At 40.1% G+C, this 15,960-nt stretch overlaps 1 protein-coding gene and 1 long non-coding RNA gene across 3 annotated transcripts in view; both read left to right on the top strand.

Moving 5' to 3' along the window:
• Positions 1 to 15,018, top strand: part of LOC146476561 (uncharacterized) — a 16,103-nt gene extending 1,085 nt beyond the window's left edge. The window contains exons 3-14 of the mRNA XM_085114432.1: positions 1,033 to 1,176; positions 1,979 to 2,086; positions 3,109 to 3,240; positions 4,573 to 4,670; positions 5,423 to 5,492; positions 5,640 to 5,664; positions 6,736 to 8,987; positions 9,669 to 9,779; positions 11,124 to 11,198; positions 11,871 to 11,928; positions 12,720 to 12,828; positions 13,911 to 15,018. Of these exons, the coding sequence (XP_084970558.1) occupies positions 1,033 to 1,176; positions 1,979 to 2,086; positions 3,109 to 3,240; positions 4,573 to 4,670; positions 5,423 to 5,492; positions 5,640 to 5,664; positions 6,736 to 8,987; positions 9,669 to 9,779; positions 11,124 to 11,198; positions 11,871 to 11,928; positions 12,720 to 12,828; positions 13,911 to 14,085 (3,357 nt within the window). The 3' untranslated portion in view covers positions 14,086 to 15,018. The remainder of the gene's footprint in view (positions 1 to 1,032; positions 1,177 to 1,978; positions 2,087 to 3,108; positions 3,241 to 4,572; positions 4,671 to 5,422; positions 5,493 to 5,639; positions 5,665 to 6,735; positions 8,988 to 9,668; positions 9,780 to 11,123; positions 11,199 to 11,870; positions 11,929 to 12,719; positions 12,829 to 13,910) is intronic.
• The window catches only part of LOC146476560 (uncharacterized), a 116,667-nt gene that overhangs the window by 100,277 nt on the left and 430 nt on the right, over positions 1 to 15,960 (top strand). The window lies entirely within an intron of this gene.

Raw genomic sequence — 15,960 nt, 5'->3', positions numbered from 1 at the left:
TTAAGTTCCAAGTCATCCTCTATTAGTACATGACGGTGATGTAGTAATTGATGTAGTAATGATGTAATTGAGGCAGTCATATGATCATGAGTTCACTTGAGCCAAATATTTTCACATTCTGCCCCCTCACCTTGTTGATATGTAAGTGCATAAAGAGCAAACTCTTCTCCCTTGATCCAGTTGCTTTATTTGTTCTACATGCTCAAACATCTGGGGAGCTAAAGTTTATTGTTTTCAATATTGTGTTTTATTTTGTGATTTTCCATCTCTTTGCCTTTGTCTGTTCTTAAGAGTTCTCTTGGTTGTCTAATACATATCCTTAATTTGTTTTGAGAGTGCTGTAATTGAAGGTCAAGATTCAAAATGTGCAGTTACATAAAATCCATACCCACCCCGTGGAAGGTTATCAGAAATTCCTGGGGGAAGGAGGGTCTTAAAAGCCAAAATTTTTAGAAGCAAAGTATGAAGCTAAAATGGGATTTCCTGGGGGAGGGGGGTGTATGGAAATTTTTGGAACTTCACAATTTATAAATAGTCTGCAATCCAATAGCCCTGGCATGTTATTATTGTTGTTGCTATTAAAAAATCTGACCTCTTAACACCGGGCTTGTAACAGAAGGAGTAATGACTTTTCAATTTTACAACACTGAGTGAATACTAGTGGAAGCTTTTAAAAATAACTGAAAATAAATAAAGGAATGAATAAAATATTATGAATGAATATTATAAAAATCAACACCCTTCTTTCTGACCAAAATGGCATGCATACCCTTTGTAACCACACATAGCTAACATTATAATAATGTGCAGTTCCAGAAAATATCCATTAACTGCCCTCTTGGAAGGTTTTTTGTTTTGCACCCCTGTACCAGTTTAGGTTCATACTTCGCTTCTAAAATTTTGACTTTTAAGACCCCCCTCCCCTAGGAATTTTTGTTGACCTTCCATGGGGTGGGTATGGATTTTTTCTGAAACTACACAACATATTATGTAGCTTACAGTCAGGCTTGATATATTCGTCTCTATTTACAGGCATCTATTGAACATCGAATTTCTATATGTGGACAGCTAATTGGAATGTCACACTTCATTCATGCCTTCACTGGGTCCAAACCAGCACTTTGCAAACTGCAGACAGAGAAGGTGGCTACAGTACAATCTGGCAGATACACCTTGGTAATAATTATTATTAGAAAAAGAACTCTTTAAGCCCCAGTGGTGACCAACATGAAGTTTCTCCCTACATTTTCACTACAAGATCAACTTACAAGGCATGAGAATTTATAAACTTCAGGAAATTGTCACCAAAGCATCTTGATGTTTGAGAAAATTCCCCATACTACAGCTACCACGAATCTTCTAGCCTTTCCTTGCATTCTGATTGGCAAATAAATTAACAGCGGTTACCAATAACATACAATCCCTTGCTTTGAAAACTGTCGGATAAAGTTGTGTTTTGGTGGATGACAGTCAGAGAAAAGCTGTTGAAATTATTTTGAATTCTGACAAGGACAAGATTTCAAGGCAACACAACCAAGAAAAAGGAAAAAAGGTAGAAAAAGAGTTTAAGAGTAAAAGACTCCTCCGTCATTTCTTAAGTTAATCACCTAACCAACAGTAACGATGCGGATCCAGGAAAAAAAGTGACTTTTTTCCAATAATGTGAGCGCTGTGAGCGTTGAAGGTGCATGGGGGTCTGGGGGCATTTGCCCCCACAAAATTTGGAAATTTTAACCCCTAAAAATGCCATTTCCTGGGTTTTCAAGTCACTCTCTCTGACAGGCATTTTCCATACTTAAAGCTGGCAATTTTCTTTTGTATTAAAAACATCTATTTATTGTTAAAAATCTGACCGTTTTAAATACATAAAATGGTGGAAACAGGTCTGGATCTGCCCCTGAGTACATAATAACCATAAACACTATCAGAACTCGGCAACTGTTGATGCATACATTTAATTATTTAATGGACACTGCAGGCCCTTGGTGGGAGTCTTGATGAACCAGATTCACTGTTGATAAGGCAGCTAGAGACACTGCACAGTCTCTTCACATTTTATCATGGTTCATTGGAAAGAATCAGAACGGTGAGTTGATTACATGTATTTGAAACAGATTAATACGTCACTCTAGTTATGGATACATGTATGTGTATTTTCTCTATCACTGGTTAGCCTTGCCAAATTTTGGCAATGTGGAAGAGGTTTCAGGGCTCGAGACTAACTTTTTAGCTCACTAGCTCAGTGGCTAATAACAGGTATGATTTTGCTAGTCATAACAAATTTGTTACTAGTCACAGTTTCACTAATTCATTTTATGAAAAAGGGAGGGAGGAAGGTTAGACATTTTTATTTTTTATACATGTGTAATATCGTTAGTTTTTGCTTGCCTATGTATTTCAAAAGCACTATTAATTTGTGTAATAATTATTAAGAAAAATCTCCCACGTGTACCTGTAAAGGTTTTTCACTGTTTACAAACTGTATTATTTGCAAATGAAATTTCAGGTTGACTTCAACATGAAAAAGCCTTAACTCTAGGCATGCAGTAAAATGTGTAGTTCCAGAAAATATCCATACTTCCCCCATAAAGGTTTTTTGTTTTGCACCCCCTGTCCCCCCAGGAAATTCCAGTTTAGCTTAATACTTTGCTTCTAAGATTTTCACTTTAAAGACCCCTCTCCCCCTAGGAATTTCCAATGACCTTCTGTGGGGTGGGTATGGGTTTTTTTCTAGAACTGCACAATAAGTGGCTGAACATAGGTCTTGTCTCTTGATTTGTTTTTGTGATCATTAAATGATTTTCATCTTTGTTTTCTGTCCAGCACTCCAGTTTTTTACAATCTTATGTTTGCTACCCAAAATGGCTAGAGAAAGCACAAAACCTACAAGCCAAAATCAAATTTTTACCATAATTTCTGTGGCTAGTTGGCTATCATTAGTATCAAGCCCTGTGTGATTTGAATTGGTTTCTAAGATAGAGGGCAGAGGGGCCTTTTTAAATTATTTCTATAATGACTGAAATGCGATGCATAAATTGGGCTTAAATTAACTGTACTGATGTGATCTTTGCTGTTACATTTCAACTGATTGCAAACTTTGCTTTGTAGATGTGTGAGACTCAGAAACAGTTCCTGTCATGGATGAATGTCATCTGGGATTGTTATCTGCATTTTGTTCGTCACTATGGAGATTTTTTGCCAGGAGTGTTTGATCCTCTTCCTTTTCTTGATCTGCCCAAAGTATGTAAATATGAGCATGAATGTTTGATTTTTTGACAGAGTTGATAACTGAAGGTAAACTGGCTGCCATCAAGAGATTTAGTGCTGACATTTTGAGCGTTAGCTCCTCATCAGAGCTCTGACAAATGGCTAACGCTCAAAATGTCAGCACTCAAAATTATCCCTTTATGGTGGCTAATTTACCTTTAGTTCTCAACTCTGTTGAACAGTCAAACATTTATTTCTGCTCCCCACTGATTCAGCACCACAGTTTCTTTAGAAACTAACTCCCTTAGCCATAACAAAACAGAGAACGGCTTGAATGGTTTTCCTTTGAGTGTTGCAAAACCAAAACCAAATTGATCCCTCTAACCAATCACAGCAGACATATAAAGAACACAATGAACCACTAAGAACTCGAAGTTAATAGTAGTAAATGGTGCCAAGGATAGGAAGCATGTTTGAGGAAGTCACAATTAAATTAGTTTTGGGTTTTGTAATTACTTATAGAGTGGTTTGCAAATATAATTATGGAGTGCCATAAAACCAAAACGAAAGTGATTAATCTGGTTAATCATAACAGACTTAAACAGTGTAAATTCAATGAAATGAGAATTCGAAACAAATACATGCAGCAGGTGTAAAGTATAGGAAAATGCATACAAGCATGGTTTCTTTTCTCGTGGCATGCATTTTGCCAACCAATCACAGAGAACAGTAAGGAAAAAACCAAAGCAAATGCAGAATTACTCTTGACATTCAATTGAAAACTGTGCTATGGTTATGAAAGTAATGCCACAAGGTTTTTACCTTAGTCACAGAACATCTTAGTAAGGGAAGAACATTTCAATCATGGAATTACTTTCAGCACTCAATTAAAAATTGCTCTTCCTTATGAAGTTGAACATCAAGGTGGCGGTTTGAGTTTTTAGCCAAAGCTGAAAGCTGAAGCAAATATCACAAACCAAGTATAGTTCATGAATGGAAAAAGTAGCTAATGGCAACTTCACTGACTAAGTTAAGCAAGAAAACTAGTGTTTTCACACTCCAAAACTTTGACAAACTTGTGCTTGCCAGTGATTAGTACACATACAGTAGCCTCCTTAAAATTAATAATTAAGGAAGACACTACAGTGTAAAGACAGACACTCTCGTGTTGGCCACCGGCATGGTCCAATTTCACTCTTTAATATAATGGAGACACCTCTTTAATGCAGACAAACCGAGTTGCTCGCTAGAGTGTCTGCCTAAGAATGAGCTTCAAGACTGTCTCGCAGTATTTTGTTCAAATTTAATCTGAAGCAAGCTGTGATGACGATGAAGGGAACTGATAATGACTGTTTGTGTTGACAGAGAGTTGCAGCCACGTGTTTTACCAAAGCATCTTACATTCTACAAGCCTGTCAACGCCGAAAACACATCCTCGGTGGATGCATTCTGTACAGTAACAGGTTTGAAACATTCGATAATATACTGTTGCATAATGTTGTTAAAATTTCACTTTCCTTCCTGACTGACTGACAAATGGACTGACTGACTGATGGACGGACGGACTGACTAACTTACTGACTGACTGACAGACTGACTGACTGACAGATGGCCGGACAGACTGACAGACTGTCTAACTTACTGACTGACTGGTTGTTTTACTTAAACACTTGCATTTCAACCTCGTTTGCATTGCTGTAAGATTCCTCTATGTAGTTAAAATGGTTTTCCAATGAGCCAATGAACACTGAGATCAATGGACACGGCTGGTGAAAGTGGAATGAAGTCCCAGTTGCAACAACTGGAATGTGCGGAAAACGAGTTACTATATGAGGTGCTAATAAAAAAACCTATGGTCCAGTGAAAAGCGTAGAGGAAAAGGCCCTTACACCAAATCTCAATTCCCAACATGTTTGGACTGCAGCTCAGTGGTTAGAGTGCATGGTGCGAATTTCTCAAATTCAGTCAAAGGGATCCCCTTAATTGACAAATAAGCTAAACGAATGTGATAGTTTCCCACTGAACTCAAACGCCGGCTATCTCGAAGCTCGCCGGCTATCTCAGAAACTCCTTCCCTTGGGTACTGTTTATAGGCATTCACTTCTGGCTAAATCTCGAACTTTAACTTTCTCAAGCGTATTTGCGTTGTCCAAGAGTGTTCGTTATGGCGGCAGTCACTGTATTTTCTCACTTTTACACTGATGATATTTTTCAGCATTTTGTGTACACAGTTGGAGCCCTCAATTACAGAACGACTGATTCTTCTAAAACCCAACCAAAGTAATGTAAGTATATTTATCGACTAATACTTGCAAGTGTTATTTCCATAATATTTTCATATGTTGTGAATCATTTTACCATTGGCTTTGTTTGAGAACAGCGCCACAATTTATGTATGCATTTATTTAGTTTTTGTCTTCCTTTCATTTCAGCATCCGGCAAGGCCTGTTAAAACTGGTAAGCCTCAGTTTTTGTATCGATATAGTATTTACAAACTTATGTCAGTGGTGATCGAGTAACCTTTAAGACCAGTCAAACAACGCACTACCATCGTAAAACTTTTTTTCTACAAGTTAGAAACAAATACAGAGATCTTAAGGAACCTGTACATGTACGATGGCAGACAAGCTGACCCGAGGAAGACATCACTTCTAAAGTTCTCGCAATTATTCCAGCTAGTTTAATTTGTCCAGTGAGACCGAACAACCAAATAGCTGAATTCATAAACTTCTAGAATATTAGACTGTTCACAGTCCCCTATTTTTCCGTGGGATTTTCGAGACTCGTTACGGAAAAATAGGAGACTGTGAACAGTCTACTAGTATACAGACCTTATTCCAAAATGGTTGCCATTTTAGTATTCTTTTGTTCGTATTCAAATTAGCCCTTCTTACCTCGTTCTTAAGCTCAAATATCAAGAGAATATTTTACCTTGAACGACGCAAGAAGGGCTAACCAAAAAAAAAAAAACTGAGAAAAAAATAGTAAAAAGAGAATCTATTTTGGAATAAGGATTATGAACTTGGCCAGTTCACGTTGTAGTCCAATTGTAAGAGACGCAAATGTGGTTTTCTCTAGCGGTTATCTACGGATAATTTGCTCGTAGACAACTTGCTTGGCCAAATGGAATTTGCAAATAGATTTCTCCTTTTGCTGTTATTTAAAAAGGCGAATGTGGCCCAGAGACACTTAGTCCATCTACATTGTAGTACGTACATGTATAGATTTGGCCTGTTGCTAACCAATCAGTAAGTTTAAACGTGCACCCTTGCCAAGTGCAAAGAAATCAGGTAGAAGACTCTAATGTTCCCCCTAGAAAGCGGGGAGGGGGAGGGGGTGGGGACGTGGTAGTTGTGGTCAGTTCTCATCAAGTGCTTTGTTATAGTAGGAAGCATAACGAGTAGGGGGTACTTTTAGGCAACGAGGGGACGGCCCCTCCCGCTAGGGTACTCTAGTGTGGTTGGGAAGTGGCAATAATCGCCGGCTACTTGTCATTATGTAATCACATCCCATTTATATTTTCCGCAGAACATGATTTGCCATTTGGCGTCCGAATCCTGAATGCGTTCCTTACTTTGTCTGAGTATCTAAATCGTTACGGCGCTCTGACGGAATCCGCTTATAGACAACCTGGCTCTCCAGATTCCACTGGGGCATTTCCTGACATGTACACGACGTGCCGTCTATCTGCGACCAGTGGAAACTCGTCAGGGGAGGGGAATGGCGATAAACTACAACATATCTCGAGTGATGGTGGTGCTAATTCAAGCAAGGGATTGAGTCCTGGATCTTCTAAGGGGGGAAATAATTCTACGGCAAATTCAACGGGGAGTGTAGCCTCTGCTGTTTCATTAGACGCCGCGGTTGGTGGTGTGCTTCCGGCCGAAAAAGAAGGAATGGACTCTGAGATCGCGGGTAAGAGGGAAGCTAAACTGAAGCATGGTGCTGATCGTTTGTCCGAAAAGAAGTGCAAAAGTAAAGATGTGGAGAGATTGAGTCCGAGCGCAAAGGAACCTAGAATGAAGCAACGAGTTACGGATGAATCGAGTTTGCTTCTTGGGATGAGGAAGTGTTCCGCTGAAATTTCTGAAACTACCGTGGAAGAAAAGGAAAAAGTGGTCAAAAGTGAGGCCTGTGTTTTACCAACTAAGGAAAGGATTGGTAGAGAGCACAGTGAAAACGAGACTTGTGCTGTTTTAGCTAACAAAAAGTCTGGAGAAGAGAAAACTGGAAACGAGGCTTGTACTCGAATGCCTGAGAAAAAGACTGGGGAAGAGCTAAATGAAAGCGAGGCTAGCGGTGTAAAAACTGTGAAAAAGATTGGAGAGGAGCAAAATGGAAGTAAGGCTTCTGCTTTTTTAATTGAGAAAGAGCGTAATAAAAGCGAGGCTACTGCTCTAATAGCTGAGAAGAAGACCGGGGAGGACCAAAATGAAAGCCAAGAGATGATATTAGATAAAACTGAACACAGCGCAAGAGGTGGGATTGGTGCCACGACATATTCCAGTACAGGTTGCGTTGCTAGCTCTTGTGAGAGTACTTTTTATGACAACATTGGTCTTACTATGGAAGGTGCAGATGTCTGCAGATTAAAACTTCCTACGACAGCTTTCGACAGCGCTTCTTTCGAGAGTTCTTTATCTAGTGATACTGGTCTTACCATGGAAGCCATTGACATCTCAGGTTTGAAAGTTGTTGAATGCAGTAGTTATAAGTTAACAAAAACGGAAAAGGAGAAAATTTTACCTCGTTCGTCGAGTTCTGGCCCGGATAACGAAGATCCAGAGTCTTGTAAATTGGTCTTGGGCGACATGATAAGGAAAGTTTGTGAAATAGTAGAGGATAAGAGCTACTTGGACAATGGGCCACTTGAAAACGTTGCTGCGTCGGAAGCGTGCTGCCAGGCTTGCGTAGATGGACAAAAATCACGTGGCTCTCCTTGCGCTGAAGGAGGCAGATCACATGACGTTTGTCAGAATAGCAAAGTTCCTGAATTACAACAAAATGGCCACGAGACAGAAAGCAGTGATCCTGTCTCAGAAACGGAACTTCCGTCTGTTGAGCAAAGTACGGAGAGAGAACTAAGGAATTGCTCAACAGATAACCAAGAAACAAAGTTGCGTACAGCTGATAGTACAGATGGCGAAACAACAAGTTTTGAAAAGGAACCAGAGACGCCAGGTTCCACTGAAAATAGTCATAGAACGGATGTGAGCTCGAGCAAGGAGCACAGTTTGAGAAGTGAACTCATAAAGACTCCAATCGTGTGTGACTCATTTTCGGTTCGCAATCTCAATTCGCGATCTCCTGAAAAGTTCTTGGACAAAAGTTTTACTCCTAATGGTACAGAAATCCTGTCCTCTGAAACTGATGATTCAGTGAGTGTTAACTCAAGCGAAGCTTGCAGTGCAGAGGTTGAAACTGGGATAGCTGTGGCAGCATCAGGAACAGAGAGATGTGCTTCAGAGAATTCAAGTTCAAATGCTCATGTCAATAGAGACATTGAGGATGGTACACCTGTGGCTCAAGACACTAAAAGAAATGCTTCAGGAAAAACAAATTCAAATGCTACTTTTAGTGTGGAGGCTGAGATACAAATCACAAATGGCCACGAAGGAACGTCCTCAGGTGAAGGGATCGAGGAGTCTGTTGACATAGCACTGGAAGAGATTGAGGATGATGCACTTCTGGATCAATGGCGTGAACCGTCGTCACCTTCTGAGTCGGACGTGGAAGGAGAAGAATTGTTGTTTGAAGAAGGAGGAGACGATATAAATCAAGTAAGAGATTTTGTTTTTCAAATCTTCTGTTACTTGGGCAAAAATGTGTAAAAGGCAACATCGTGTCACTGATGTGTTGCGTTACGCTAATGTATGACGGATATGTTGCGTGACCCAATACGCCATGTGCTTCGCCTTATGTTTCACTCACCCTCTCAACTTACTACCTGCTTGTGATGGACTACGAGTTCGTCTCTCAAACTGTCCCTGATAGATACACTAGCAGTCTTCTAAGGCCGATTTAGACGGTACAACGTTTGCTTACGACTGTCGCATGCGATTTCTAGAGCGCGCGCTGCTCGCGTCATGTAGAAAATCGCACACAACTTTCGTCATTCACCATTGCCTATACCTACGATTGTCGTAGGATTTTAAAACATGTTTTAAAATCCTACGACATCTTTTGTGACGTACACGACAGTCCTAAGCGGGTTGTAGGTTTGATTTACACGAGACAATTCGTGTCGTAGGCCTGTCGTAAGCATGTCGCATGCGACAGAGTCGTACCGTGTAAATCGCCCTTTAGACCACCCCTGAGAAAAGTACCCCTAGTCTGTGTTTCTGACCACGGGAATTCAATTTACGCACTAAACGAGCAAGCTCAACATGCATCACCCTTCTCCTTGTCGATGTAGAACCCTGTTAAATACGCTAAACTGTACCGATGCTTTTGTGTGACAGGTGGAAGGCTTGACACATGTGAACCTCTATGTCCAGGCCCACTCTAAAGTTGTGCTGATTCTTTTGGCCGAGGAGGGACTGAACAATGACTGTAACAGCATCAAAGCACTGGTGAGCGTAAAAGTTTCTACCTGAAATACTATGACAATCACTAGAGTGGAATGTAACTCGATTCGTATCATGGTGGTACTGCATTCATTTGTTTTTGCCACCGCTTTTTCGGGCTCAACGTCAGCCATAGGCTCGATTACCAGCCTCTTTTCGGGAATCAAGCCCACGCTCATCCCCGAAGAGCGCACTTGGGGAGGAACAAAGACCGGACTCGAGAGAGCGGCGGCAATAGACCCTTATCACTCGGCGGCCATGTTGAGTCTCGGGGAAACAAAAGGGAGATTTACACGGTACGACTTTGTCGCACGCGACAAGCTTACGACAGGCCTACGACACGAGTTGTTTCGTGTAAATCAAACCTACAACTTGCCTGCGACTGTCGTGTACGTCACAAAAAATGTCGTAGGATTTTAAAACATGTTTCAAATCCTACGACAATCGTAGGTATAGGCAATGCTGAATGACGAAAGTTGTGTGTGATTTTTTGCATGACGCGAGCAGCGCGCGCTCTAGAAATCGCATGCGACAGTCGTAAGCAAAAGTTGTACCGTCTAAATCGGCCTAAAAAGCTTTGTTTTTGCGTGGTGAGCCTCGACCAGACGCGAATTCAGTGCGAGGCTAGCCGTGCAAAAACAAAGCTTTTTATTCTCCTGAGACTCAACATGGCCTCCGAGTGATAAGAGTCTATGGAGCCTACGTCAGCCCTTTCATGTCGTCCTTTCCGTGAATTTTCGTTTGTTTTCGTTGATTTTCGACCAACCTTCTACATTCCCAAGGGAGAATAGTCGGTGTAATTTCGGACTAACTTGAATAGTTTGTTGTTAATCCGTCAGGGGTCATGAGAGGAGGTGGGGTGGGTACACCTTGAAATCTTTTGCTGTGTAACAAGCCCAAAGATCCTCTGCGTAGGATGCTATTGATGGTTTGCATGTGACGCCATTTTGGTGAACAGGAACAATAAGATTTTCCCCCTCCGTGAGTTAACTGCCATTTTTGTGCAAACTATGTGAGCAAATCTTCTTTGGTTTTGTGCACCAACATGGTGGCAATGCAAACCACCTATACCTTGTTAGCAGAAGTCTCTCTTTGTCTCTATGTCATTTCTGGTTTATTCTTATATCTTTACCGCTTCTGTTTTCTTTGACTGGGTACTGTGATCGTTTTATCACTTTGGTGGTTTTCATAGTACTCATACATATCGATTATAATGAACATGAGAATCTAGAAGTAAACAATCTTCAGCGAGACCTGACTTGTTAAAACCACTAGCATTAAAGCAATGTATAGAAACCGGTGAGAGGAACTTTAAATTTGATCTCACGTTTATGATCGAATTTGTTTTAGTGGGAGACTTCATTGAATCAACTTGGTGAACTAGAATTCCTGGTCAAACAATCTCTAGGCGATGAACCAAAAACTGTAAGTACTTGTCGATAAAACCTTTATCTTTTTAAAGCCGTTTGTTGTGTACTGATTTGTTTGCTTAGAAGACTTGAATCATCCAGAAGATATAGTTTTGTCTAGCCTGAGGCGCAGGCTGAGGTTTGATTCGCTTAAGTCACTCTTCAGTGATTAAAAAAGATAGAACATCCTTGTACATGGTAATAAAAAGTGTCACGGGGAAGTACTGCTAAACAGCTTTCATTTGTATGGTCACACGTTAGGATTTCATCCACAGACTCAAAAGTTAGAATCACCTTGTACAGCATCATAAACAGCGCCACAGGAAAGTACTGCTCAGTAGCTTTCATTTGAATGGTCACACTTTAGGATTTCACCCACAGACTTAAAAGTTAGAACCGGCTTGTACAGCATGATAAACAGCACCACAGGAAAGTACTGCTCAGTAGCTTTCATTTTAATTATCTATTATTATACCTTTTTGGACACGTAATTCAGTTGCTGAGACTGTTAAGTGTGTATAATTCAATAAACGATCTATATCATCTCCTCTCTCTCGTTCATGTGAACGGTCACACTTCAGGATTTCATCCACAGACTTAAAAATTAGAGCCAGCCCAACATACAGTACGACAGGAATTTTTTTTCCAGAATATAAAGTTAACGCTTGTGTCAATTTTTTTTTTTCAGATGTACTCTGATGAATATAACTTTCTTGTTTATGACAGTTGTGAGAGGACTATGAAAGGTATTCCATACCAAACACGACACGTAAATTTGAAGAAACCAATTGGGCCGATAATTTAAATGAAGTGTTAGTTAGAAGTAGCTTCCCCTTTGGCTCGTCACGCAATCTTTCCTTCCCAACTAGGAAAGATTGCGTGACGAGCTAAAAGGGTGTCTGCAAGGGAGGCTAAGTAAGACGTGGTTTAACAGCGTTATGATGGAGATCTAACCGTACCTATAGACCTTTTTCATAAATGGCGGACGTTTTTTTTATTTTTATTATTATTATTAGCCTTACTACTCTCGTTAGTATGTGCAAAATTCAATAGGCCACTTCTGAGTTGTTGTGAACCTCGCTATGAAAGCGAGGCTACGCGCAAAACTTTCACTTGAAAGGTAGTTTTGTTTGCATATGAATGAAAATTAATTTTCATAACAAAAACTTTGCACTTAGCCTCGTTTTGATAACGAGGTTCAAAGCAACTAGGAAATGGCCTGTAGAATTATTACTTTAAAGTGAGGTTAGTAGGGCTAATTAACGTACATATAAAAGAATTAAAAAAAAAAAAAAAAATAATAATAATAATAATAATAATAATAATAATAATAATAATAAACGGCCAAAAAAGGTCTATGGGACGCAGTACAGTCTAGATAGCCAATTGTTTTATTGTGTTTTAAACGTCTTCTAAACAGGTCACGGTTTGCGTTTACATTCTAGTTAAAGCGTTTAAACTCTATTTAGACTACAGTTTCGTTAAACATGTCTAAACATCGTTAAAATCATTAACATGAAACATGTCATGATTTCAGGAAACCTGGACGAGCTTGTCCATCAAGTGGACCACTTGTTTTGTGAGACAACAAAGGTATTACACGAACAGTTTGAAAACTGCTCGACCCTAAAGGATGTTATGCTCAGGTAGGATACTAACTATTTACCTCTCAGCTAGACTTGTATTTTAAAGTAAATTCAGTAAAGTAAAACCTTATCAGGGTTTTCAGACCCAACGTGCATAAGCATATAAATAATTCATTAAGTTTAAAATATCGAATAAAATATCTAAGCGTTAAAATCATAATAGATAAAAAACATCAATAGGTAACTCTCCTAGCTGACAAGAAATGATTCAAAAAGGAATTCTCTAAGTTTTGTTTTTGAACGTACGCAGGCTGTCTGCAGCAGTGATCGCACGTGGCAATGAGTTTAATTGCTCTTTATAGAAAAGTTCGTTGACCTACGGCCGATTGATAAGATGGAATATTAAGAAACTCCTTATTTCTTGTGTTGCAATCATGAACAGTAGGTCTTGTCATATTGTCATAAGACAAGAGTCCGTTTTCGTTGAGGTCAGTCAGGTGGATTTATCCCGACCCCGTCCCTTGTCACTCAAACTCCGGTTAACACTTGTTTCCACATCTCAAACTGACCTTGGACATTCACCTAAAATTACTTGAAGTAAAACTTATTTCAAACTTAAGAGGGAAACATCAGAATAGTGTGCACCTCGAATCCGAGTCGTTTGCTTCATTTCTACTATACATAACCACTACATCAACGGGATGATCTGTCGAGGTTTGTATTTTCTGATAGGAGCACTCGGATTTCTCTTTGTCGAGTATGCCTGTGTCACTTTCTAGAAAAAATACATCATTCTCATTCATTCACCAGGCTTGCAATATACCATCACGTTTATTTCATATACCACACGTTCGACATTCAAATCCTAGCAGTATGCAGGATATTAGTCTCATGAACCTAGTTTAATGGCCTTAGCTCCCACGAGTCTCCTGTAGATCAGTGGTAGGGCATCCGATCTAGTAATCGGAAGGTCTTAGGATCGACTCCTGATAGAAGCACTCGGATTTTTTTTTCCGAGTATGCCTGTGTCACTTTCTAGAATAATACATCATTCTCATTTTTGGGTTTTTTTTGTTTTAAATATTACAAATATGAACAAAATGAAAAAAAATAAATACAAAGATATTTTTATTGTTTTCTAGGAATCGTTCGTCAACCGTGTATGGCAAGAGTCACCTGGGACGAGGAACATACTTCCATTTAAAGGGCTCACATAAAACAACGCCGGGTGTCCCCTGGCATCGTGACCCCTTCTTGAAGGTAGAAAAAAGGGCCACCAAGGTGCTTAACAAAGATCATGGTGTCAACGTTTTCTAAGGACCAGATAGAGAACATAGCATGGACTTTTTGTAACAACTAAATATGTCATTACTGAGGGACGCTAATGAGCTTGCGACTGCTGTCAACGGATCGATCGATCCATCCATCAATCAATCAATCAATCAATCAATCAATCGATCAATCAATCAATCAATCAATCAATCAATCAATCAATCATCAGTGAAACGAGTAATAGATCAGTCGAACAATGAACCAAATAGTAGTTAAACAGTCATGATGAGTCAGTCAGTCAGTCAGTCAGTGACTCATTCAGTCAGTCAAACAAGAGGCATTTTGCTTTGTTAAAGCGCATAGGTACAAGTCGTTTGAATTGCATTTCATGGGAACAAGATAGGCAACGAGGCTGGCCAAATATTGGTACAGAACCACTGTACGTTGTCAATTTATCTTTAGTTATCAGCTCTGTTGATAACCCAAACATTCGTTTCTACTCCCCACCACAGCTTCTTTAGAAACTAAACCCCTTATCCATTTGAACACCTCTATAAGGCTGACACATCCCTCTTGTTTAAAACGAGAGACGCGCGCTCGAGGGAGAGAGAAGCGCGGGGGTGGTGGCAAGAAGGCAGGGGGTACGATCTCTCTCCCTTGCCTTTCCGGCTCTGTCCTATCACCCCTCACACGCGCCTTTTCTTAAAGACAAGAGAGACTACTGGGGAGGAGTCAGTCAGTGTCAAATTGGCTGGTTCCGGCCTGACTTTACGTGTTTGTCTGCGGACATCTAGAGGTGGACAGATAACCTGGCCCCGAAGGTGTCCGCCTTGGAGAGTGTGCACTGTACTCGAAAATTATATTTTAATTTTTCTTAGCTTGTTTATAAACGAGATATTGTTGCATTTCTTTTTGACGATCGCTAATATAAATATATTTCAGGGAAAAGCAATAAATTAAAACAATACACCAAACTAACTACATGGAGTACAGTAACACGCATGTTATACATTGTACATTGTTTAAAATTAGCTGGTTTTTAACTCAGTTCATCAACTATTTACAAGGAATTATGCCGCTATACTTGCTAAACATGCTGACTTTGTTATCGAATAAAATTGTCCCTCTGTAGCTGAGCATTATTTTTTTTGCATTATTTGTAAAACAAAGACATGGTATGGATAAGAGAAATAACTAGAATGGTTGTTGACATTGCCTGTCTGAAGTGAAAGCTACGGGCGCCGGATCGAGAAATTTTCCGAGGAGGGTTACAATCCCCGGGGGAAGGTTACTCCCATATTTGGCCTGGACGGGAAAGTGCCGCTGGACAAGGCATGTCGACCCCTTCGTCCTGAACAGGGTATATAATTTTATGGGAGTCTGTCCTAAAAGTGTTGTCCTCCACAAGGAAGGTATTATGATTTTTTTTTTGCCCTAAACAGGGTCAGGATTTTAAAGCCGCATCCCTATACCCAAACAAGAGTCAAGTACCCTCCCCCGCCCCCCTTCGCCCCCACCTAGGGGAGACAATTGTTTATATTCATACAGTATACACGAAAGAAAATGTCTCATACTTGTACCGTGTCTTGTACACCATCACCCTTATTTTGCATACAGCAGGTACTGTATAAATTACATCATCAAAATGACGTGAATCTGGCAAATCCTGTCATAACCTACGAAAGAGGAGGGACTTCCGTCTTCGGACTTCTGACTTCCAACTTCCAACTTCCAACTTCCAACTTCCGACTCCCGACTTCGAACTTCCGACTTCCGATTTCCTACTTTCGACTTTAGTATCTACTGGATGCGAACTAGGCCACAAAAGAACGGAGGCACATTTCAGCTCCAAGAACAGCATATCAAATGCAAGAAGCCATATGAGATATATTGAACTCAGAGTAGCCTTATCACATTTTG

The sequence above is a fragment of the Pavona decussata genome, unplaced genomic scaffold (genome assembly GCF_977016875.1).
Source record: "Pavona decussata unplaced genomic scaffold, jaPavDecu1.1 SCAFFOLD_76, whole genome shotgun sequence".
Classification (NCBI taxonomy): domain Eukaryota; kingdom Metazoa; phylum Cnidaria; class Anthozoa; order Scleractinia; family Agariciidae; genus Pavona; species Pavona decussata.
The sequence above is the reverse complement of the archived record's forward strand: the minus strand, read 5'-3'. Positions and strand labels throughout refer to the sequence as shown.